This window comes from Notolepis coatsorum (assembly GCF_963971535.1).
Source record: "Notolepis coatsorum genome assembly, chromosome: 12".
NCBI classification, from domain to species: domain Eukaryota; kingdom Metazoa; phylum Chordata; class Actinopteri; order Aulopiformes; family Paralepididae; genus Notolepis; species Notolepis coatsorum.
The window spans coordinates 88,460,958-88,487,024 of record NC_140176.1 but is presented as its reverse complement, the minus strand read 5'-3'; the positions used below and the strand labels follow the sequence as shown (position 1 = coordinate 88,487,024).

Sequence of the window (26,067 nt, the reverse complement as noted above, 5' to 3'; positions counted from 1 at the left end):
CGTTAACCTAAAGGTCACTTTGTTTCCACTTGTTAACCTAAAGGTCACTTTGTTTCCACTCGTTAACCTAAAGGCCACTTTGTTTCCACTCGTTACCCTAAAGGTCACTTTGTTTCCACTCGTTAACCTAAAGGTCACTTTGTTTCCACTCGTTACCCTAAAGGTCACTTTGTTTCCACTCGTTACCCTAAAGGTCACTTTGTTTCCACTCGTTACCCTAAAGGTCACTTTGTTTCCACTCGTTACCCTAAAGGTCACTTTGTTTCCACTCGTTACCTAAAACGTCAGCATGTTGCAACGTTACAACCATTTCAAATGACTCTGCAAAAACGATAATATAATTTACGACAATCCTCTGTAATTGTGGCAAAGGGCCGGTGACCAGGCCTGCATGATACCTGCCCAGCAGACGAATAGGGTTGAGCTATTATGATTACACAAGATATAATCATAACTTTTTTTAAATAATTTGCTTATGATGTGAAAAAAACGCAGGACCAAATAGTGTGGAAGTGAAATATAGAAATGAAACGTTTACATTTCAGGTATGTAACAGACACTTGTATAGAGCAACAATGGAATATGTTTTCCCAATTCTAATGTCACCAACATAGCAAGTAGATTATTGAGTAGAGTATTAATGTAAAAATTTGGCCACCTTGGCCAGCAGTTACTGTATGATCAACATGTTTTCACTGTACATGATTTTCATTGGAGCTCATAGCACTGTGGGCAAGGAGAAAAAACACGTTTTTGATTTATTTTGGGTGAACTGAATCTTAAAAAGGAACACGGCAACATTACGGGAAACACGCTTACCGTCTTCTCCAGAGTCAGACAAGAAGATAGATACCAATTTCTTCTCGGTGTGCGTTCAGTAGAAAGCTGTCCGGCTGCAAGCTAGCCTAGCTTAGCACAAAACGATGGAAGCGGATAGGGATCAGTTTGCAGCCTGATAACTTTCTACTGATCGCACGGAGAGGAGATTGGTATCGATCTTCTTGTCTGACTCTGGAGAAGACGGTAAGTGCGCATAACGTTGGAGTGTTCCTTTAAGACGATGTGTTCTGTTATATTCTACACAATTTCAAACAGCTTCTAAGCGAGGCTGACAGTAATTAGTAATATCAGTTTCAGACCCTTAGATTCCATAGGATAAATAGGCCAAAAGGGAGACTTGTCATCATCTCAATAAGGGAGAATATAATAGAATAAGTTACTTTACAATCATTTTCAGAGAAAATGTCCCTTACAATAAGAAAAAACACGACAAAAAAAGGAAAACGAAGAAGTTGTTGCCATTGCCAGTATATTGGTGTGTGTGTGTCTGTGTGTGTGTGTGTGTGTGTGTGTGTGTGTGTGTGTGTGTGTGTGTGTGTGTGTGTGTCAGGGCTGTCGCTTCTCTGTGTGAAAATCTAACTCATCGTTTGAAACTAGGGCTGTCCCCGACTAAGGATTTGGATGGTCGACTATGATTGGCCAAAATTTGCCGTTAGTCGACTATTGGTCGACCAAAAAAAAAAGGGTATAATAACAAAATGAATATATATATTTTTTTTATCATTCCATTTGGGCTCTGGGGGGTGCTTAATGTCTGAAGGAGTCGACTGAAGGCTTCTTGTTCTCTGCAAAAGCATGAAATACATCAGTGGTACAGTGTCTCCCCCCCCCCCCCCACCAATGTACAGTTTTGCTTGTTTGTACAGTGTGTCCCCCCCCCCCCCCCCCCGCCAACCCCCTCCAATGTAAATTACCCAGTATGGTTGTCAATATCCCATGTAACCAACCCCCCCCACACAACCTCGTCCAATGTACAGTTTTTACGTCAAATGTATATACTCCCTTTTCTTGAGTCTTGTTGTATCACAAACAGTACTGTATTTGCAAATCTGGTATGTCATAAATGTATAGATGTAGCAGTAGGCCTACTGTCTATCTGTATGTCATGTATGTCATATATGTCCTGATGAATTGAAAATGGAGGACCCTGATGTAAACAAGATGAAAGTCTTTCTCTGGTCTGCATCCCCTTAACAATTGTGTGTATTGAGCTGTACTGTATTGTACCCATTCTGCAATCTGTTAATAAAGTTTTCAATCAATCAATCAAACATCTTGATATTTGTCTAGTCTAGTGTGTTCATTAGATGGGTGAAATCCTCTTTCAGTGCCTCTGTGCCTGTTTTCTTAGGCAGTTAGCCTCTGGTATGCGCGCCATTAGCATTAGCCACGCTTCTAGGCCTCTTTTCTTTTGGAAAGAATGATAAAAAAATATATATATATTAATAAAAAAAAAATTATATTCGACTAAGACTACGGCTCATTTCGACCGATTAGTCGACTAATCGACTAATAGGGGTCAGCCCTATTTGAAACTGGTAGAACGTTAAACGTTCTTCGAACTGTAATGAACAGAATTCAAAATTGGGGGGCCAGGGTTGCGCACCACGTACAGCGCTGCAGTGCAACGCGGCCGTCCCGGGCTCGACTCCCGGACCCGGCGACCTTCCCCGAATGTCCTCCCCCTCTATCTCCCATACTCTCTCTCTCTCTCTCTCTGCCGGACTGCCCGGAGAAAAAACAATAAGCAACTTGAACTTATCCAGTGTTACAAATAAAAGGATGTTATTCTATCAACGGTGACGTTCTTCGAGCAAAAAAATTAAATAAATAAACTTTTAGGAAAAGGTGACAGCCCTGGTGTGTGTGTGTGTGTGTGTATGTGTGTATGTGTGCATGTGTGCATGTGTGTATGTGTGCTCGTGTGTGCATGTGTGCATGTGTGTGCTCGTGTGTGCGTGTGTGTGTGTATGTGTGTGTGCTCGTGTGTGTGCATGTGTGTGTGTGTATGTGTGTGTGCTCGTGTGTGTGTGTGTGTGTGTGTGTGTGTGTGTGTGTGTGTGTGTGCATGTGTGTGTGTGTGTGTGTGTGTGTGTGTGTGTGTGTGTGTGTGTGTGTGGTAGGCGAGGTGGGGGGGGTCAGTCCAGGCTCTCCATGCCTCGCAGCACGTTGTACAGTTCTTTGGGCAGGATGACGTAGCCCTCCCCGAGGCTCGCCGCGTCCTTCTTCAGGCTCTGCACCCCGACCGCCTTCAGCCTCCGCAGCTGCCGCTCCTGCCGCCGGCACTTCTGCTGCGCCGTCTTCAGCTTCTTCCGCAGCTTCTCCAGCTGCTCCTCCAGCTGCTCGATGCGCCTCTTCTGCTGCACCGAGTCCTCCACCGTGTAGTTGTGGTCGCAGGAGACCGACGTCGTGGTGGTCGTGGTGGTCGTGGCAGTCGTGGCGGTGGTGGCAGTGTTGGCGACGGGGGCGTGGCTGAGACCGTGGCCGTCGGTTACGGTTTCGGTGGCGTGTGGTAGGATGGGAGTCTGGTTGGGCTCCGTCTTGTGATGTTGTTGTTGTTGTTGTTGTTGTTGTTGTTGTTGTTGTTGTTGTTGTTGTGGTGGTAGAACCTCGGCCTCCTCCTCCTCCTCCTCCTCTGGGTCGGAGTGAGGCAGAGCAATGGCGAAGTCCATCTCCTCCAGAGATTCAGCCTGCGACAGAGAGGACAGGAGAGTGATAGCCACACACGGCCTCTCACAGAGGTCTCACTGCTCATGAACGTTCCTACGTTAGTATTAACACATTCTGCACCATTAACACTGTGACGACCGATGGGCTTAGTCTAATTAGTGGCTAGAGGACCGGGTAATGTAAACAAACATGTGGGTTTTCTAACAGCTATATCTATACTTTATAGTGTTGCTATCTGTCCATTCTCATTGTCAATTGAGTGCATAAACCGTCCCTTCAAAATGGCTTAAAGAAAAAAGAAATCCATCGGTAGGTTGTCATTTTATAGCGCCGTGAATATAAGCTTTATCGCAGATTTCGTATCATCTATTTTCTGGAAAGCTAGTTATAGAGCTAAAGGCTACTAACGTTATATTCAACGGCATTTCCCATCACGAGAATATTCGTTTTGTCTCTTTCTTTTTTTTATTAGCGATCTGAATTCATATTTCATCAACCGAGTCTACCGTTGGTAAATCAGCCACCCCAGGCGCTCAGATGTGAAAAAAGCACCCCCTATTGTCTCCCAGATGGTAATTCACCCTTTTGGATTGGACTCAATGAAAATGCATGAGAAAAAAAAAACGGAATACACATTTTACTTCTCACGCATGTAACCGGAGCCGATCAGCTTCATTCTGGACCCTCAGCACAGCGTGTAATATGTGTTTTACAGTAATTTAACAATTTTTTATTCCAAATATAACTATATATATATTATATCAATCTGTGCCATACTATTGCATGTTTTTATCTGGTTTCAGAAAAATTATGTATAATATCTGGACTGATTCACAGTGCCCCAGGTAGCGATCCACTGTACCCCGTTACTGGGGCACAGTGGATCAAATATATTTTTACATTCAACCCCATCTCAGCATCTCATATTTGGCAGTTGGCAGGATATGATAGACATGTTTTATAGAGAACAGAACATATTCTGCTATCAATTCCACAGTAGACCAGAACCATGCTGTCATCAAGCCAGGAAAAATGCTAAAATATAAAATTTCTGATCCACTGTGCCCCGGTCTCCCCTACGCGTGGGATCAATAAAAGGATCGATTTTTGGAATGGCGATCAGGAATTGGAATAATCCATTTGGATACCATCTGATCTCAGGTAAGGAATCTATTTTACCAGTCTTAGGATAATCAGACCCGTTTTCACGGAGATATAAGCTTTTCCCCTATAATGTGATATGGCTGTTTGACTGTAAGAGCGATCAGGAACTGAGAGAATCGATTTTCAGCGCGCGGCACCAGCGTGCACACGTACACATATACTATCGATAATCTAGCGTTTATTTGAAAACTATTCATAAATAGGCCGAAAAATGACAACGTTCTAGAATATTACAGTACAGGGCGATTATCATGGAATCTCTTTTTTTTTGTGAAAACGAGGGCTTTTCAAAATGCTATAAAACGGAAATGAACCGATAAAACAATCCGCTTCGACAATGTTGACTGGAAATGGGTCATTGATAATGGGACGGGCAGATTAGACACATAGCCATAATTTAAAACATAGATTAGGCGATATTAATGCTAACATTGCAGTGGATGGTGGGCATTCAAGCACTAAATGTGCGCCCCCTGCTGGGCACTGAAAGTGTTAACAAGTTAACTCGTTATTGGCCGCCAATCGTTGAGCGCCAACAATGAGTTAACTCGTTTTTATGATCGTTATTTCCTTTATTCGCTATTGGCATTCATAATTCATCCAGCAAGGCTCCGGGAGCGAGCTGGACTCTGTCTGATATTTCAACGCCTCAATACCGCCGTCTGGTGGATTTCGGGCGAGTTGCACTCCACCCTAAACCGGATGTGGCGCTCTGTGCATCGGGGAAAATGTTCCGGCAGAGCTATCTTGTTATGTTGATCCAGACAAACACTTGAGTGCATTGGATCGCTTTCGAGACGCAATAATCAATATGCTTTCGCCGTTTATTGCGTCATACAAACGGAAAATGGATCTAGCAGATCGAAATCAAATAATTGGAATATTTCTTCTCCAGACTCATCGGCCACAGGTAAGAGGAATCTAACGTTAATTCCAGCTCGATTGTCCATTTATTTCATTGTAATCCATCTGATCAACGTATGACTGTCGTACTAAAGAAAGCCGTTACTGGCAAACAAGGAATCATAAACGACCCCCCCCCCCTTTCCTTCACGCATGATGGAGCTTAATGTATACCGAGCATATGCATTTGAATTTTTTTATATAGCGTGTATAGGAACGAAACGCCAATCGATTATGTATAATATGCGTCGGGGCCTATAACTCGCGTTCTAGGAATTACTGCTCTACACTCTAAAAACATACTTATATTCACGACGGTACTAACACGACAATGTATGAATGGAAAAATATAACGTTGCCACATCCGGAACGATAGATACCCGATGTTGAATGGGCCATAGTAATGTCGATATAGCTATAATATTTAAAAAGTTATAGCCCTGCAAAGAAGGTGAGCGACTCCATAGGCTTACAGCACTGGCAGATAGTGGTATAAGATGGGCAAACTGCGTGGCACAGAATGTGTTAACTATTAGTATTAACCTCTTAAGCCGGAGCCATATTTTCAGAAGATTCACCTAAAAGTACATACACAAGTAAATGGAAGATTGCTCCACTTCTACAAGGTCCATTGGCATGTTCTTGGTATCTATGGACCTCAGGGAATGTATTCCCAGTGTCAGAAATATTGTGTCTGTGTCTTGTGTCTATGCTTGAGTAAATTGTAATGAACAAAAGGAGAATATAAATTATTATTCGTTTTTTCCCCCCATCTTTGACGGTTAATAACACCATGCTAACATCGACCAAAAGTGAAAAATGCAGCACCTTCTTGTGATCAAGTGTACTAAATATCTAAGCAAATTAACAAAGGGCAGATGATTTACAGGGGCTTTTGTAGATACAGTACTGAATTTTGCCATCCGGACACATTCAATATGAATATTAAGATGGAATATAGAATATCAGGCCTATAAATGACCTTATTATTAAATATTTAGTACCACCAGGTGCCCGGTACAGGGCAGCAAAGAGTCCGTGAATGAAATCTACTGTAAGTACTAGGGATGGGTACCGAATTCGGTACTTTTGAGGTACCGAACCGAAACACGTCGGTACTACCGAGTATCGAATCAAGTGAGAAACCAAAAAATAAATAAAAATAAAGTTTTTTTATTGATTTTTTTTTTTTACTTTTTTTTTACTTTTTTCTTTTCATGTCAACGTTCACACGCACAATATATGCTTACCTAGGATTTGACTTGATTCAACAACAAAGCAGTCGGAGCAATGACAAGCCGAAAACTGTCGAAATTGTAGTTATTTGAAGTTTGGATTATTTTTTTACGACTGAGGTAGGTAAATAAAATTTCTTGAGACTAAAGTACCGAAAAAAGGTACCGTTGGGTACCGGTATCGATTCACAGGTACCGGTATCGGTTCAAATGTGAAAGGTACCCATCCCTAGTAAGTACAGTTACTTTTGTATAATGTCCATAGCTCCGCAATGTTTACCGAATTGAGGCACATTTTTTTCCTAGACGTTCACAGAAAGGTAAAGAAACAATATACGTTGTATTTTATGGCAATAACGTTGAGGTTTGTTCGACCCGTGAGATATAAACATTATTTTCACGTCAATATTTGTAATATCACGTTGTTTGTCTGCGGCTGGTGTGAGCTGGGTAGTGTAGTTTTATGAAATTCAGAAGTCCATCAGAAGTCCATCGAAAGCCCTGGCTGGGTCTCCTCTTTCTTAGGCCTACAACGATTTCATGGCGGCTTCCTGTCCTCGCGTCTAAATCTTCCGTTTTCCGGTGCAATGTGCAGAGATTTTTATAAGCAAATTTCGCTAATAACGCTTAAAATCATTGGTAAACAAACATAGTGCTGAAAATATACACTTTGACTGCTGTTTTGATAGGGTTAGGGTCTTTAATCTTGGCTACTTATTTGAAAAAGAAACACAACATTAATTAATACGGACTGCAACGCACTTTAAAACTCAATACTTTAGTCTCCATTGGTCAGTTTTAATCTGTAATAGCCAATCATTTTACTTTTGATTTCATTTATTGAATAATTTAATTGAAATTCTTGAATTGGTTTGACTTTTCTATATTGTTTTTGTATTTATTATGTGATGAACCTCTCGACGTTGTTGTAAATGAGTTTGCTCTCAATGATCTTTCGAGATTAAATAAAGATTGAATTAATTAAACAACATTGATTGATTGATTGATTGATTCATTGATTGATTGATTGATAACTTTATTAACAGATTGTAGAATGGGTACAATACAGTACAGCTCAATACACACAATTGTTAAGGGGATGCAGACCAGAGAAAGACTTTCATCTTGTTTACATCAGGGTCCCCCATTTTCAATTCACCATAACATATATGACATACATGACATACAGTACCATGCCGCAGTATTTGCCCACGTCCACCTCTTGTTTGATGTGGTCGTTCAAATAGAGAAGGCATGTGTCAGTGGAGTGGGATGTTCTGAAGCCAGATTGGAATTCGTAGATTCGATTTTTTTCCGCTAGTTACTTTTCGACCTGTTCGTAGACTATTTTTTCCATGACTTTCGAGATGGAGGTAAGAATAGAAACAGGGCGGTAGTTGCCTGGGTCTAATTTGCTGCCCTTTTTGTGCAGAGGGGTCACCTGATGAAGAGAACTGATCCCATACACTGATTTTACTGAACAAAAAGCTTTCGAGATTAAATAAAGATTGAATTAATTAAACAACAACCGAATAAAGATTGAATTAATTAAACAACAACCGATGAAGAGAACTGATCCCATCCACTGATTTTACTGAACAAAAAGCTTGAGATTAAATAAAGATTAAATTAATTAAACAACAACCGAATAAAGATTGAATTAATTAAACAACAACCGATGAAGAGAACTGATCCCATCCACTGATTTTACTGAACAAAAAGCTCTCTCTCTCTCTCTGCACGCATGGTTTCCTGCCACAGTGGTTTATAAAAATAACTGACTTACAGAACCCGCTAGAATTTTGCAGTGTTTGGCCGGTCCCAAGCGTTCAATTTAAATCCTGAAATAACCCGGCTGGGTCAAGGACCTGAACCTTTAAACCTTTGGGTTCCATCTCTTACGGGTGGACCACGCGGGAAACTAAAGTGACGTCAGACTACACCTCCCTATAGACCACTGCACTTCCGCGTTACATTGAGCTCATAGAGGAGAGAGCGGGGGGAAAAGATTTATGAATGTGGATGAGAGCCTTGACATTAAGTGGTTGTAGCTACGGCTGTGGGGGTGCTGGAGACATGATCCAATATACCTTTATACGCCCGAGTCTCCTGAACACGGCGCGATAAATTCCAAGTTGATCGGCACTTTCTCGACCGAGCTATAGTCACTTTTCCACACCTACTCCCGGACTACGCATGCGCAGATTGATGAACCTAGACTCCGTGGGCAATCTGCACATGCGTAGTTCGGGAGTAGGTGCGGAAAAGTGACTATAATAATAATAATAAATTGGATTTTAAGAGAGAAGCGCCTTTCTCAAACTCAAGGACACTGTACAAGGAAATTATTATTATTATTATTTTTTTAAATTTAGATAACAAATAAAAAATAGTAACAACAACAACAAAAAAAGGAAAAAAAAAAAAGGAAGCAAGGTGCTGTCCAATTTGATGAAGTGGTTGAAATTAACAAACGAAAAACAGAAAACAAAACAAACAAACAAACAAACAAACAAACAAACAAACAACAAAACAGGATCTGTGGCTTAAAAGAAAAGAGTCAGGGGTGGGCTACTTGGGAGCAGGGCCGTGTTGCGTGAAGACTGTAAGGGCCAAAATGAAGGGATTTAAGGTGCAATGGATTTATGTGACCAGGGGGTGGCGCTTCTGTTATTTAAGCACCAGGTACACTGTAGCAGGTAGGAGTTTGACCCGGAAAGGGCAAAGGTTTTTGACCACACCACGCACGACGCAGGTCACAGGTCGCTGTTAGAACACGCCGCAGGGCGAAATGTTTGTATGTAATTAGTTATTGTATTCAGTATTATTTAATCAGTTTAAGGAACAAAAGCGAAGATATTCTGTTTGCACGGTGAAGCAAATAAATATCATTTTCCAAGTAAAGCTGCCTGCATTGCATCATTGGGACATGGACGGTTGGTATCAGATCAAACAAATAGAACGGCGCGTCAGCCAAGTCCATCTACGGGATCAAATTACTCAGTAGTCCGTATAAGACGGGAGCTCCTTTAATAGTGTCAGAGCCTCGGATGGAGGGGGAGAGGGAGTTCCACAGCCTGGGGGCAGCTACAGCGAAAGCTCGGTCTCCCAGTGTGGAACGCCTGGTGCGGGGGATGATGAGGAGGTCGGAGTTGAAGAAGCGGAGGCCTCGTGCTGGAGTGTAGGGGTGGAGTAGGTTGGTCAGGTAGGAAGGGGCCAACCCGTGCAGGGATTTGTAGGTGAGGAGGAGGAGGATCTTGTAGGGGGATTCGGTAGTTGATGGGGAGCCAGTGGAGTTTAGCTCGGCCGAGAAAGTGCCGATCGACTTGGAATTGGTCGCGCCGTGTTCAGGAGACTCAGGCGTATAAAAGTATCCCGCACCCCCACAGCCGTGGCTACAACCACTTAAAGGAAAACTCCAACATTTTGGGAAATTAGCTTATTTAACATCTTCCCTGGAGTTAGACAAGAAGATACATACCTTTTCTGTCTCTGTGCGTGCATTTAGCTTAGGGAACAGTCGCTCCGTTAGCATAGCTTAGCTTCATCACTGGAAGTGAGGCAGGACAGTAGCGTGACGTTCCCTACAGGTTTGTTGATATTCTCATTCCTTCAAAGGATCCGAACCGATTGAAGTTTATGGATACCATGACTTAAAATCCTCTTACCTTGACGATTAAAAGCCTCCCCAATTTAGAAAACAGTAATCCAATGGCTGATATTGATAATATACTACTAACTACTGGATGCTCGGAGCTAACCGGAGCTAACGCAGAACAGGAGGATGGTAAAGCAAATATAATGACTTCCTTTCTGGGGTTTTCAAAATAAAAGTGCGGTGTTTATAGCAGCGGAAAATGTTTATTTTGTACATTATCTAACGTTAACACAAACCTAAACTAACTTTAGGTTAGTTGTAACGTTAGTTTAGGTTCGTGTTAACGTTAGATAATGTACAAAATAAACGTTTTCCGCTGCTATAAACGTCGCACTTTTATTTTGAAAACCCCAGAAAGGAAGTCATTATATTTGCTTTACCATCCTCCTGTTCTGCGTTAGCTCCGAGCGTCCAGTAGTTAGTAGTATATTATCAATATATCAATACCAGCCATTGGATTACTGTTTTCTAAATTGGGGAGGCTTTTAATCGTCAAGGTAAGAGGATTTTAAGTCATGGTATCCATAAACTTCAATCGGTTCGGATCCTTTGAAGGAATGAGAATATCAACAAACCTGTAGGGAACGTCACGCTACTGTCCTGCCTCACTTCCAGTGATGAAGCTAAGCTATGCTAACGGAGCGACTGTTCCCTAAGCTAAATGCACGCACAGAGACAAAAAAGGTATGTATCTTCTTGTCTAACTCCAGGGAAGATGTTAAATAAGCTAATTTCCCAAAATGTCAGAGTTTTCCTTTAATGACGAGGCTCTCATCCACATTCATTCATTATCCCCCCCCCCTCGCTCTCTCCACCATGATTTCAGAATCCCGGAAGTGTTGCGGTGGTCTATAGACTCCAACTGGTCCAAGAGTTCTAGAAAAAGCACTACATAATAATGTCTTCTTATTATTACTATTATTACCTTGATCTGTAGTTTACTGAAGCCGAACAGAGAGGGAACGGCGTTCTCCTTCAGGACCCTGTTGTTACATTCCCTCTTGAAGCAGTCTTTGGCGAAGTGCTGGGAGCAGATGTTGCTGTACTTGGTGGGCTGGAAGTTGTTCCTCCTCATGGCAGCGATCCATTTCCCACAGACGTCCGGACGTGCAAGAGGGAACCTGGTGGGACAGAGAGGAAAAACACCAAAGATGACCCGCTTGGGTTGAGCCTGTTCCTAGTCTGACTTGCAGGATAATAATAATAATAATTCATTACATTTATATAGCGCTTTTCTCACACTCAAAGCGCTTCACAACGTAGGGTTAGGGAAATTGCCTCCTTCACCACCACTGGTAGCACCCAACCTTGGGCAACGCAGGCTCAATGGCTGCCATACACTGGCACCAGGCACACATCACACTACACAATGGCACCCGGCACACATCACACTACATAATGGCTGAACCAGGGCTGGGCGATATGGCCAAAAACGTTATCGCGATAAAATTATACAATTATTTTCATATAACTCAATATCGATAATTATCGTCGATATAATGTCTATCAAGTTTATTTAACTTATTATGCCCGGCGCCGATGGACGGGCTATTAATAGACTTGTTTTTCTGCTGTGAATGTCTCGAGTTGATGTCGTCATCAGTCCGCGCACGTTAGCAGTTAGCCAGAGCAAGCAGTGTATCCCATGACAATGTACTAAATATCCCTAAAATACTCTGTTCCGCCCCAATACATTGCAACGACGTCCACCGTATACCACACACTACTATAACCGTGGCATTAGAATTCACGCCACATACATACTCGGCACGTAAATATATAAAATAGCGCCGTGCAAGCTAATTATCCTAGCCAGCCAAACTATACAATTGCGCCGTGCAAGCTAATTATCCTAGCCAGCCATGTTTCCAAATGTACTAAATATCCCTAAAATACTCTGTTCCGCCCCAATACATTGCAACGACGTCCACCGTATACCACACACTACTATAACCGTGGCATCAGAATTCACGCCACACACATACTCTGCACGTAAATATATAAAATAGCGCCGTGCAAGCTAATTATCCTAGCCAGCCTTGAGTCCTAAACCAAAACAGTAGCACATCTGGAGCTGTGGTGCGTAAGCACGTCATCACGTAACGTTGGTTGTTGTTAGTGAGTGTGCTGAGCCGAGGCTGAGCGGAGCCAAACTTGGAAAATCGATATATCGAAACTTTGCGACCACGTTTCATGTTTATTTCGAGGAAATAATTTATCGCGATATTTATCGTTATCGTTTTATCGCCCAGCCCTAGGCTGAACGGCTCAGGAGACGGGGATTGATACAAGCCAATTAAGGGGAAGGGATTATTAGGTGGCCTTGATGTCAGAGACCTGATTAGGAATTTGGCCAGGAACGTTGGGGAACCCCCTACTCTTCACGATAGGCCTCCTGGGTTCTTTAACGACCGAATTCAGTCAGGACCTCGGTTTAGCATCTCACTCGAAGGACGGCACTCGCAGCTGTACGGTGTCCCTATCACTGTAACAGGGGCATTGTTACCGACTAGTCAGGAGGACAGAGTGCCCCCTGCTGGACAACAACACCACTTTCTGACAGCAGCCTTGACCGGGGCTCAAACCGGTGATCTTCCGATCATGAGTCCGGAGCTCTACTCATGTAGCCACTAGCCACGCAGCGGGTACCCACAGACTGTGGGTAGAAGCATGCCATTGACCAACTCTTACAGCTGGAATTCTCCTCCCCTTCCGCGACAGTGGCTCAGGAGGTAGAGCGGTCGTCTGGAAATCCGGAGCTTCCCGGTTCGATTCCGGGCACCTCCCGGGGCGAGCAGCGCGTAGAAGTGTCCTTGAGCTTAACCCTTTCACTACCACACTACAGAAGGTTAACCTTTCACAACTGTCTGCAGTGTGGTAGTGAAAGGGTTAACCTTATGTAGTGTGGTTGTGAAAGGGTTAACCATTTGTCGTGTTGCAGGGAAACGGTGAACCTTCTGTATTGTCGCAGTTAAAGGGTCAACTATTTGGTAGTGCGGTAGTGCAATGGTTAATAATATGAAGGTCTAGTGCAGGGGTGTCAAACTCATTTTCACGGAGGGCCACATCAGCATTATGGTTGCCCTCAAAGGGCCAAAGACCGTATAAATGTTAATGTAATGTAAAATAAATGTAGCTACTCATTTACATATTGTTAAACATGTTGTTTCTGTATTTATTACTTATTCAAGTTATACATATTGCATATGCATTTGCATAGATGTAAAAATATATGTTAGCTTATGTTATTTTAACAAATAATTTTAGTTTATCAGAACCCCATATTACTCCATCAATCAATGATCAAACCATTCAAGTAAATAACAAAGAAGAATATCATCAAATACAAGCTATGACATTAAGTTTGTTCAAAAACCTTTTTGTCACAGTCAAGAGGGGCAGAACTAACAACTGTGAGCTGCAAAGAACATGTGGGACAGATGTAGCAGATGTTACAAAAACAAATGGCTGCACACAACCTTGCAGAGGCCATACATCCAACTAATGGAAGATAGTTTAATTAACTTTAATGAACAGATTGCAGAATGGGTACAGTACAGTACAGCTCAATACACACAATTGTTAAGGGGATGCAGACCAGAGAAAGACTTTCGACTTGTTTACATCAGGGTCCCCCATTTTCAATTCGTAATGAAATCGCTATTATGTGTCTGCATGAACACACAACTGTAACTGTACTCAAAAATAACAAAATAAGGGTTGTCTCAGTTCACAACTATATTGGTCAAGTTTTGGGTGGGACTTGTTTGCGTCCCTACAGCTTCTTATTCAATTGAGCGAGATGCTCGGTTATGTCACACAGCCAGTTTGCATCTGACAGTTCAGATAATATTTCTTCAACCCTTTGTTACCTATTCTGCCTGGATCTTTTTTGTATTTTGGGCTGTAAAATTGTCAAAGAATGTCTGAGGAGTAAGTGCTTTTGGCTTTTTTCCTTTGTTACTTCATCCATACCTCATACCTGTTTAAAAAAAAAAAAAAAAAAAAAAAATGTTTTTTTTTTCAGAGCTCTTGGGGGGCCACATCAAATGACGTGGCGGGCCGCATTTGGCCCGCGAGCCATGAGTTTGACACCCAGTGGCGGCCGGTGGGTACTTCGCCACTAGGGGCGCTATACCAAACATTTTGCAAACATGTACAGTACAGTACCACGCAACAGACTCATGGCAAGACGTGAGCGATTCGACTCACGCTCACGGCAATGAATCGGCTCTTATGAACGAGTCGCTCAGCTGTTACTACAACAACACACAACCAGTCAAATAAAGTATAGTCTAGACTCTAATTCACAACTTGAAACACAATATATAAATAGAAAAGTTAGAAACAAAACTCGCCCCGTCTCCAAACACAGGCAGATCTCTCCCTCTCTCCTTCTCTCTCTCACACACAGCGCGACGTGGAATCGATTCGTTACACAATCAGACCTATTATATACCAAGAATAACTTCAGTATGAGTACAGGGCTGTACACATATTTTGCATATTGTTAAACGAGCCAAGGCTAGCTATTAAACTATCGATATGAATCGAAATTCTGGGACCCTGATGTAAACAAGACAAACGTCTTTCTCTGGTCTGCATCCCCTTAACAATTGTGTGTATTGAGCCGTACTGTATTGTACCCATTCTGCAATCTGTTAATAAAGTTCTCATTCATTCATTCATTCAAACATAGACGATATTGAACAAGCCATAATCCACGTATTTTCAATCCGAGAGAGCTGCAGTAGTTAAATCAATGAGCCATCGACATAGTCAGTGTGGTAACGTTATTATTGCATCCAAGATTGATACACGGCTGGCTAGGCAGTTGGTAGTCATAGTCTTGTGTTATAAAATAAATAAACAATCAGCAATGTCTCGCTTCATGAATGGCCAGCAGTAGCCTAACAGTACTGCTCCTAAAAAAAACTATTTACAAACGTTAACGTTAACCACAGAGAGAGAGAGAGAGAGAGAGAGAGAGAGAGAGAGAGAGAGAGAGAGAGAGAGAGAGAGAGAGAGAGAGAGAGAGAGAGAGAGAGAGAGAGACTCACTGTTTAGTTGAAACGTCCAGGGCAGGAGAGCTTGATAAACGTGTATAATCCACTGATGATGTATTCCAGACCACTGTCCACCGTAGTCTGTCTCCAGACTGCATCCGCCATATAGCTTGTTAGCCAAGTGTTAGCTCGTTAGCACAACACAAGTACATTCCTTTGTCCATTTCCGCTCGAACAGACTGCAAACTACCTGGCGTTCTATCGCCATGCTCTAAGACAAACTCTAACCTTAACCAACTTTGAAAGAGTGCCTAAGCTTAACAGTCTAAAGAACTTGCAGTCACGGCACGCTCGTCTAAGACAAACAGCTGCCTGCATCATTCTCACAACAACACAACTATCTCCACCGACCAACCTAGGAATAACCTAGAATTGGAACATTAGAAATTGGATTCGGCCAATCAGAGATCGTCTCTGTGAAATTCTGCTACGGAAAAAAATACTGGCGTCGGCCAATCAGAGAGCGTCTCCGCGAAATGCGGCTACAGATATTCTTGACGCTACTGGCTAGACCGCTTCAAATCGCGCCCGGATTCCAACATAATAGTCATATTTCAACGCACAACGCGTTATGCACTGATTGGCTGTGACGGATACAGCGATCAAACTGTGACGCGCACTCAGAGCGCTATCGCGTATAGCCCGGGCCGAGAAATACGAAAAAATAAAAAAAATGTGATGTCACTTCCTGCTCTGGAAAACGAGTGTTTTTTAATTGCGATAATAACGTTATATTGTGCATTGGAAATACAAACATACTTAAAATGAGTAAATATTATTCATTTTAAACATGTTTATATTATTTATAGGGCTATAAAACTAAAAACTAAAAACTTATTTTTCTTGTTCTCTCATATAACCAGGGTAGGGCCTGGGGGGGGGGCGGCGCCCGAGCGCCCCTAGTGGCGAGCCGCCACTGTTGACACCTATGGTCTAGTGAATATGAAGGTATATTGGATATGAAGGTTTACTGAATATGAAAGTTTACTGAATATGAAGGTATATTGGATATGAAGGTCTAGTGAATATGAAGGTATATTGGATATGAAGGTCTAGTGAATATGAAGGTCTAATGAATATGAAGGTATATTGGATATGAAGGTTTACTTAATATGAAGGTTTACTTAATATGAAAGTTTACTGAATATGAAGGTATATTGGATATGAAGGTCTAGTGAATATGAAGGTATATTGGATATGAAGGTCTAGTGAATATGAAGGTCTAATGAATATGAAGGTCTAATGAATATGAAGGTATATTGGATATGAAGGTTTACTTAATATGAAGGTTTACTTAATATGAAAGTTTACTGAATATGAAGGTATATTGGATATGAAGGTCTAGTGAATATGAAGGTATATTGGATATGAAGGTCTAGTGAATATGAAGGTCTAATGAATATGAAGGTATATTGGATATGAAGGTTTACTTAATATGAAAGTTTACTGAATATGAAGGTCTAGTGAATATGAAGGTATGTATATGAAGGTTTACTGAATATGAAGGTTTACTGAATATGAAGGTCTAGTGAAGAGTAGGGATGCCCCGATCGATCGGCCACCGATCGTTATCGGCCGATAATCAGTATAAATATGCGATCGGTGATCGGTGATAATGCTTTATTTTCGCCGATCGTCAAAACCGATCGAAAAACATGATCCAATTCTGAGCGGAGATCTCACTCGCTGAGTTCTGTCTCAGACACACGGAGAGAGCAGCGGCGTCTGCTCCTCCTCCTCCCCTCCCGCACCCGTGTACTGTAAACACTAGTATAGTCTAGTCTAGTGGGACACTGGGACCTCCGTGAGCTAACGTTAGCTACCGTTACAAAATTACCCAGTCAACTATTCACTTTTAGTTTAATACATGATGAGGCATTGTCTAACGGTATCTAGCCGGCTAGCTACTGATAGCTCCTGATATCAACAAATGCTCCAGCAAGTCTAGTAGTGCGTGATAGCTCACGTTAGCTCACGTTAGCTCACGTTAGCTTACGTTATCTCACTGTTCAAAACGAAACGTCCCATTAAACTAAATAGTTCACTGAGGCGTTGTCTTAACGTTATATAGCCGGCTAGCAGTAGCTACAGACAGCTCCTGATATCAATGTCTTATAACACTGATTCGATGCGTATTCGAGCTGAGGGCATGTTGAATGTGATCAATAGGGTCCAGCTGCAGCTCCGGAGAATCCTGGCCATAGCTGGAGGCTACTCGAGTACACACAGACAGTGGAGCTGTTTGCAGATAGCGAGCATTTTGACTTGTTGCGTGGTGGCGATGTCTCGCAGATAATACAACTACAAGTATGATTATATAATATATATATTTTATAAAAAAAATAAAAAAATTATATAAAATAATTATTATTTTTTTTAATCAAAAACGATCGATATCGGATCGGTATCGGCCGATATGGCTCAAGACGATCGGTGATCGGTGGCAAAAAACGTGATCGGGGCATCCCTAGTGAAGAGGTTTACTGAATATGAATGAGCTTAAGACACTTAACCCCTAACTGCTCCCGATGAGCAGGTTGGCACCTCGCATGGTTGCCTCCGCCGTCAGTGTGTGAATGTGTTGAGTGGATGGGCTTTTGGATAAAAGCTGTTAAAAATCGATTTTTTTCAGGAAGGGGCCGAAGGGCACAACTCAGCTGAGTAACAATGTTGGTTAAAATGTTGGTGCTACAGCGTAGGTTAGCATATTAGGACAAGTGCATGACAGTAAGGTTAGTTAGGGTTAGATTATTATTATATATATATATATTTTTTTTTATCTATAACAAAACCAAAAAACGATCGGTATCTGCAGTGTATCGGCCGATATGGCTCATAGAAGCTCGGTGAACGGTATCGGTGGCAGAAAACGTGATCGGGGCATCAAGGACAACGATGGAAATAAGTCAAGAGGCTTTTACGTTTCTTTCCTTGACAGCAATGTAAGCTGGAGTAATGATCTGTTTATGTTGTGGAGTCTAAAATAAACCTACCTACCTACCTACCATTTATTTTGCAAGGGCACCATGGCTGCATCCTGGACTTAGCGCCGCCCTGGATGATTGTGATTGGTTTAAACTAAATACAAACAAGCCCAGAGGGTTTTCCCCCTATAGCGGAACGATAACAGGTTCAACCAGACCTCTCCCCATCGCCGGCACACAGAGCGGTCTGGGGCCTAACAAAAATAATAGTTGGTTTCAGGTTGGTTGTCAGTTTGGCCATGGGTAGGTAGGGAATTTTTTTTTTTTTTTTTTTTTATTCTTTCCCACGGCGACTATGGATAGGGCATTTCTTTATTTAATTAACCCTTTCACTGCCACACGACAGAAGGTTAGCCCTTTACTATCACACAACCGACGGCGATGCTCCATCATTAGCATCATTAGCTCCGCGGATGCGGAGCTAATGATGCTAATGATGGAGCATCGCCGTCGGTTGTGTGATAGTAAAGGGCTAACCTTCTGTATTGTCACAGTGAAAGGGTTAACCGGCTGTCGTGTGGCAGTGAAAGGGTTAAAATGTTCACAACAACATGGATGCATGTACTCTGCCAGCATGTTTAATATCCATAATACTAAATGTTTGACTAAGATTTCTATGAAACTTTATTCTAAAAAAAAAAGAAAAATGATTTTTTTTTTTTTTAATATATAATTTTTTTTTTAAACTCATAAAATATATTGGGTCGCACCTAAATCGGCAGGGTCGGTCGGCAACCTGAAACCAACCATTATTTTTGTTAGGCCTGGCTACGAGAGACTAAACGTGTTCAAATATTGACTGAAATTCAAAAACATGAATATTTCAATATATTGTTGCCACTTACTTGTACTTGTACTGTGCAATTAGCACATACCCCAAGCTTTATGAAGTATTTATTTATTTACTACTGTATCATAATGAACGAACAAAAACAAATTGTATATCAGTCGCAGAAGGAAGGCAAGTCCAGCAATTGTTGCAACTGGGCAGCCGATCTGGCTTAAAATATGTGAATAAAGTCCTTATCGACCACGGGACAAAGGTACATATTGTACGTTATGTTATAGCCATATGTAATATATTAAAAAGTTAAACCCTAAACGTTTGTATCAGGCTGGGTGGGTGTCTTAGTCTAGTGGTGAGAGCACTCGCCCACAACCACAATCATTGTTGGTTCGAATCCCAGTCACAGTGTTTGTTCTGGACATTTGCCGTTATGAAACATAAATATATTACTTATGGCTATAACATAGCATACATTATGTACCTTTTTTCCTGTTGTCGATAAGCACTTTATTTAGAGCCATATGGAATCCGCGATCACGGAATCGCGGACGGAATCGCGGAATTGAGCAATAAAAATGGAATCAACTAAAAAAAATAAAAGTTAATTCTTTTTTTTTTTACTTTTTTTTTACTTTTTTTTTTTTTTTTTTTTTGTGTGACTTGTACAGCACTTTGTTCAACTTTGTCAGTGCTGTAAAGTTTAAACCTTTTTAAATCTTAGACAAACAAAACACTTTCACTTTCATGAAATATTGTAAGCCGTCATTTGAGGCTTTATAAAAGCAGCACAATGAACACAAATCTGTCAGTGCCGAGTCCGACCTCATAACAAACAGCATTGCTTGTTGTAGTTAACAAAGAGAGGCAGAGTTGATTTTACAAAAATATATATAATTTTTAATTTTTTTTAATCTGATTTTATTTTCATATTCGAATCCCATGCCCATCGAACGAAGCTTCGAAGTATTTAAGACAGCCCTATTAAATGGACTGTTATATCTTATTAAATTGTAGACATGTATTCATTCCCACTTATTAGACACTATTTATGATGGTAAAATGAGCGTACAAAGCAAAATACAGAATTCTGAAATATTAAAACGGAAAAAACGGAATTTGGAAAAAAATTAAATGGAATTTGGAAAAGAATAAAACGGATTTCATATGGCTCTAACTTTATTTACATTTTCTGATGAGACCGTGTTGCAACTAGGGCGGGCAGGAGCGATATCATATCACAATATTTTCTCAGTTTTAACGTTATTTGACAGTAGTTTTCCAGTACAAATTCTAATGTGATATGACATATTTTTTCTATGTTTTCATGTTACATAATATAATTGCCATGGTGCTGTTCCATTCAAAACACTTATTTTCTTTTACTTTTCTTTTATACTGCTGCCAGGAAAGAAAAAAACGAGATTAGAAATAGACAGTGTGTGTATTCTTTACATTATGTAGATTAGATTAGATTAAAATATATTGTCATCATTTGATTCAGCACTTACAGTACAACGAAAAGGAAGTCGGCATCCAACAAGATTGCAAAGGTAACAGTAAAGTGCAATAACAATATACAATGTACAAGTGATTAAACTGGAGTATGTATAAATGAGTGCTACTGAGTAATAATGCTAATCAGATGAGTACAGTGTTACAGTATTATTATGTACATACAGGTATAAAGACTATGGTAGTAACTAAGTACACAGGTATGTAAGCAGATAGCTATAACAGTTAGATATAGGCTATTATATGCAGGTATACAATACATACACATATATATATATATATATATATATATATATATATATATATATATCACCTGTACATTAGGCTTGGGCGGTATCATTATTTTCAAACCGGCAAACCTTTATGTTATAATACCCCGGTGCACGGTATTTGACGGTATGACTTTCATTTTCATCAGCGGGGGGGGGGGGGGGGGGGGGGGGGGGGGGGGGGGGGGTGTTACGTGTTACCAAGTAAACAAATCATCGTCAGCTCTCAGGATGATAGTCCCGTCCCGCACCGGTAGAAGCCCGCACCGTTTTAGCGTTAGCATCTAGCCTATAGCCATGGCAGACTATTTGATTCCTTAAGGGCTAGAAATTGCCTGGGTTTTGGTCATATGCTCCCGAAATGCTCCCGTTGTTTGGCTACTTCTATGTGCAGTAAAAACTACTCGAATGCTTTATAACCTAGCCATTGATTTAGTTCAGGGTAATCCAAGATTAGCCGCAGAGCTAACGCTACTAACGTGAGCTAACGCTATTTATTCAAGCTCAGTAGCTCACAGAGAGAGATAAACAGCTGACAGCGGATAGTACAGGACGGTACAAATACAATAAAAAGGCGGGTGGGGGCTGTTGTGTAAACCTTGTACTCTTTAGTTCACATATAATAAGAGACTGATTGCTCCACAAGGACCACAACAACACTGCTCTCGTCACAACGCTTTACGGTATTTTCACAGCACTGTCGCAACATTACACCGTTGTGACCCACTCGCTCCACTAGAGCGGTCTCGCCCTCTGCTGGCGAGTGTGTGCACTACACTCAGTGTGTGCACTACACTCAAAACTCCGTTTCACTGTTATAGAAACTGAAGCGCATCTGTGATTTTGACGGTGACGGACGGTATTGAAAATCAATACCGTAGGTATTTCTAAATACCCTGGTATACCTTAATACCGTCATACCGCCCAAGCCTACTGTACATTGTATATTACTATTGCACTTTACTGCTACATTTGCACTCTGGTTAGATGCCAAACCTCTTTTCGTTGTACTGTACTTGTCCTGTATGACAATACATATGAATATAATCAAATCTAATCTATCGTGCATGGCTCCCCATGACAACATAATTTATAATGTTAGTAATAAATACTTTCTGGTTAGACGGGTAATTAGTGACACATCTCTGCCTGGGACTAAACTTCATGTTGTCGTCCAGTATGATGATGATGATAACGATGTCAAGTCAAGTGAAGTCAGATGTATAATTATTGATATTTGTATAGCCCAAAATCACAACACGTTGCCTCGACGGGCTTCACAGATCAACAAGTAACATCCACAATAAAAACCACCCATAAAATCCACAATTGTACACCACCCCCAGCCCCAGACTTAGATAAGGAACAACTCCCTGCAACCTAGCAACCGGGAAAAAATGGAAGAAACTTCAGATTCAAAGGGGAGGGATCCCCCATCAGGGTGTCGGTGATAATATGGGTGTTGTTATGGATGATAGAAGGGTGGAGAATAGAACAAGCAAATAATTGGTTGATTGATTGCAAATGTTATTAACAGATTGCAGAATGGGTACAGTACAGTATGGCTCAATACACACAATTGTTAAGGAGATGCAGACCAGAGAAAGACTTTCGTCTTGTTTACATCAGGGAGGGTCCCCCATTTTCAATTCATCATAACATATATGACACACACGACATACAGATAGACAGTACTGCTACATCTATACATTTATGACATACCAGATTAGCAAATAGAATACTGTTTGTGATACAAAAAGAGTTATAAAAAAAAAATAGTATAATTTGACGAAGAAACTGTACATTGTACATGGTATGTATAATGGTATAATTTGTCTTAAATATTTAAGACAAATTAAAGTAAAAATATGGTCATGTAATAATAATACGATGTGGTCAAGAAAGAAACGCAACTAATCTCAACACGAATGATGACGGATCACAGTCGTACTTGTTACAATGTCACACCAGCAAATCTGGTATATCATAAATGTATAGATGTAGCAGTACTGTCTATCTGTATGTCATATATGTTATGATGAATTGAAATGGGGGACCCTGATGTAAACTAGACGAAAGTCTTTCTCTGGTCTGCATCCCCTTAACAATTGTGTGTATTGAGCTGTACTGTACTGTACCCATTCTGCAATCTGTTAATAAAGTGTTCAATCAATCAATCAATCAAGCTGCGACAGCATGTCAACAAGCTGAATAAACCAGCAACATCATAACAACATAACCTGTCACGTTGTAATGTCATGTGGACGCAGTACTAGCCGCACAGCTAACTAAACGTGGTGGTGTAGTGTAGTGTAGTGTGTAGTAAGTAACTTACTTGTGGAAAGAGACGTTCTTGTCTTTGTGGTACCTGTTCTTGCAGCCGTACGCAGAGCAGGACTGGACCATCGCTCCAATGTGGAGGCGCAGGTCATAGATTATTGTGACTGTATGACTGCGTGTGTGCATGTGCATGTGTGTGCCTGTGTGTGTACGTGTGTGTGTTTGTTCCACGCTTTGGGAGACTTGTCCTTCTCTCTCGGCGAAGTGTCTGTCTGTCTGCCAGGGAGACGGTGAGGGCGGAAGTGGCTTCCCGAACATACCAGTCACGTGACACGCGTCCTATCGCTTTGATTCGCAGAGATTTATTGCGAATTGAAGTCACGTGACTAGTGTTTAGCGTCGCGTTGACCTGCTGCTGAAGAGAGACTGACGCTCTGAGAGAAGGAGCACAAGTCTAGTCCGAGAAATACTACACTACCGGTCTTTGTAAATACTGTACATCCACGCAGTAAATAATACATGTTGTTATTTACTATGTTTTGTTTGATTTATTGATTTATTGATTCATTCATTCATTCATTCATTCATTCATTCATTCATTCATTCATTCATTCATTGATGATTGGTTGATTGGCTGGCTGGCTGGTTGGTTGACTGGCTAGTTGGTTGGTTGACTGACTGGTTGGTTGGTTGACTGGCTAGTTGGTTGGTTGACTGACTGGTTGGTTGGTTGACTGACTGGTTGGTTGGTTGGTTGGTTGACTGGTTGGTTGGTTGGTTGACTGGCTTGTTGGTTGGTTGACTGACTGGTTGGTTGGTTGACTGACTGGTTGGTTGGTTGACTGACTAGTTGGTTGGTTGACTGACTGGTTGGTTGGTTGACTGACTGGTTGGTTGGTTGACTGGCTAGTTGGTTGGTTGACTGACTGGTTGGTTGGTTGACTGGCTAGTTGGTTGGTTGACTGACTGGTTGGTTGGTTGGTTGACTGACTGGTTGGTTGGTTGACTGGCTAGTTGGTTGGTTGACTGACTGGCTAGTTGGTTGGTTGACTGACTGACTGGTTGGTTGGTTGACTGGCTAGTTGGTTGGTTGACTGACTGGTTGGTTGGTTGACTGACTGGTTGGTTGGTTGACTGGCTAGTTGGTTGACTGACTGGTTGGTTGGTTGACTGGCTAGTTGGTTGGTTGACTGACTGGTTGGTTGGTTGGTTGACTGACTGGTTGGTTGGTTGACTGGCTAGTTGGTTGGTTGACTGACTGGCTGGTTGACTGGCTGGTTGGTTGGTTGGTTGACTGGTTGGTTGGTTGGTTGGTTGACTGACTGGTTGGTTGGTTGACTGGCTAATTGGTTGGTTGACTGGCTGGTTGGTTGACTGGTTGGTTGGTTGACTGGCTGGTTGATTGATTGGTTGGTTGGTTGACTGGCTGGTTGGTTGGTTGACTGGTTGGTTGATTGGCTGGCTGGTTGACTGGCTGGCTGGTTGACTGGCTGGTTGATTGGCTGGCTGGTTGGCTAATTGATTGATGTGGTTACAGGTTAGGCTTTAAATACATGTTATTAGAATCCAGCAGAAAATGTATTCATTCATTCAATCTTTATTTCAATTGCATCAGACATACATATACATAATAAATACATGATAAATACAACTAGACAATTCCGCACGGGGGAAATTGTGAAAGTGTGGGTGATGTCTGTGCACCGCCGGCCAACGGGAGAGGGTCTCTCGCGAGTCTCTATGACAAACGGTTCAAAAGGCACAAAAGAGGTGGTTGCTAGGGTGTTATAGCTGGTTGCTAGGGTGTTTCTAGGTGGTTGCTAGGGTGTTATAGCTGGTTGCTAGGGTGTTTCTAGGTGCTTGCTAGAGTGTTTCTAGGTGGTTGCTAGGGTGTTATAGGTGGTTGCTAGGATGTTTCTAGCTGGTTACTAGGGTGTTATAGGTGGTTGCTAGCGTGTTTCTAGGTATTTGCTAGGGTGTTATAGGTGGTTGCTAGGGTGTTTATAGGTGGTTTCTAGGGTGTTATAGGTGGTTGCTAGGGTGTTTTTATGTGGTTGCTAGGGTGTTATAGGTGGTTGCTAGGGTGTTATAGCTGATTGCTAGGGTGTTTCTAGGTGGTTGCTAAGGTGTTATAAGTGGTTGCTAGGGTGTTTCTAGGCGGTTGCTAGGGTGTTTCTAGGTGGTTGCTAGGGTGTTATATGTGGTTGCTAGGGTATTTCTAAGTGGTTGCTAGGGTGTTTTAGGTGGTTGCTAGGTTGTTATAGGTTGTTGCTAGGGTGTTATAGGTGGTTGCTAGGGTGTTATAGGTGGTTGCTAGGGTGTTTCTAGGTGGTTGCTAGGGTGTTATAGGTGGTTTATAGGGTCTTACTAGGTGGTTACTAGGGTGTTACTAGGTGGTTGCTAGGGTGTTATAGGTGGTTGCTAGGGTGTTTCTAGCTGGTTGCTAGGGTGTTATAGGTGGTTGCTAGGGTGTTTCTAGGTGGTTGCTAGGGTATTTCTATGTGGTTGCTAGGGTGTTCTATGTGGTTGCTAGGGTGTTTCTAGGTGGTTGCTAAGGTGTTATAGTTGGTTGCTAGGGTGTTTCTAGGTGGTTGCTAGGGTGTTATAGGTGGTTGCTAGGGTGTTTCTAGGTGGTTGCTAGGGTGTTATAGGTGGTTGCTAGGTTGTTATAGGTGGTTGCTAGGGTATTATAGCTGGTT

The 26,067-nt window shown here is 41.7% G+C and overlaps 1 protein-coding gene across 1 annotated transcript; it reads right to left on the bottom strand.

The window, feature by feature from the left end:
• Positions 1-2,918: 2,918 nt before the first annotated feature.
• Positions 2,919-23,551, bottom strand: thap1 (THAP domain containing, apoptosis associated protein 1). Its single transcript, XM_084326070.1, has 3 exons — positions 23,424-23,551; positions 11,396-11,591; positions 2,919-3,530 (listed from the first exon to the last, which is right to left on the bottom strand). The coding sequence occupies exons 1-3, from the start codon at positions 23,492-23,494 to the stop codon at positions 2,979-2,981; spliced, it is 819 nt and encodes a 272-aa protein (XP_084182196.1). The 5' UTR covers positions 23,495-23,551; the 3' UTR covers positions 2,919-2,978.
• Positions 23,552-26,067: the final 2,516 nt, after the last annotated feature.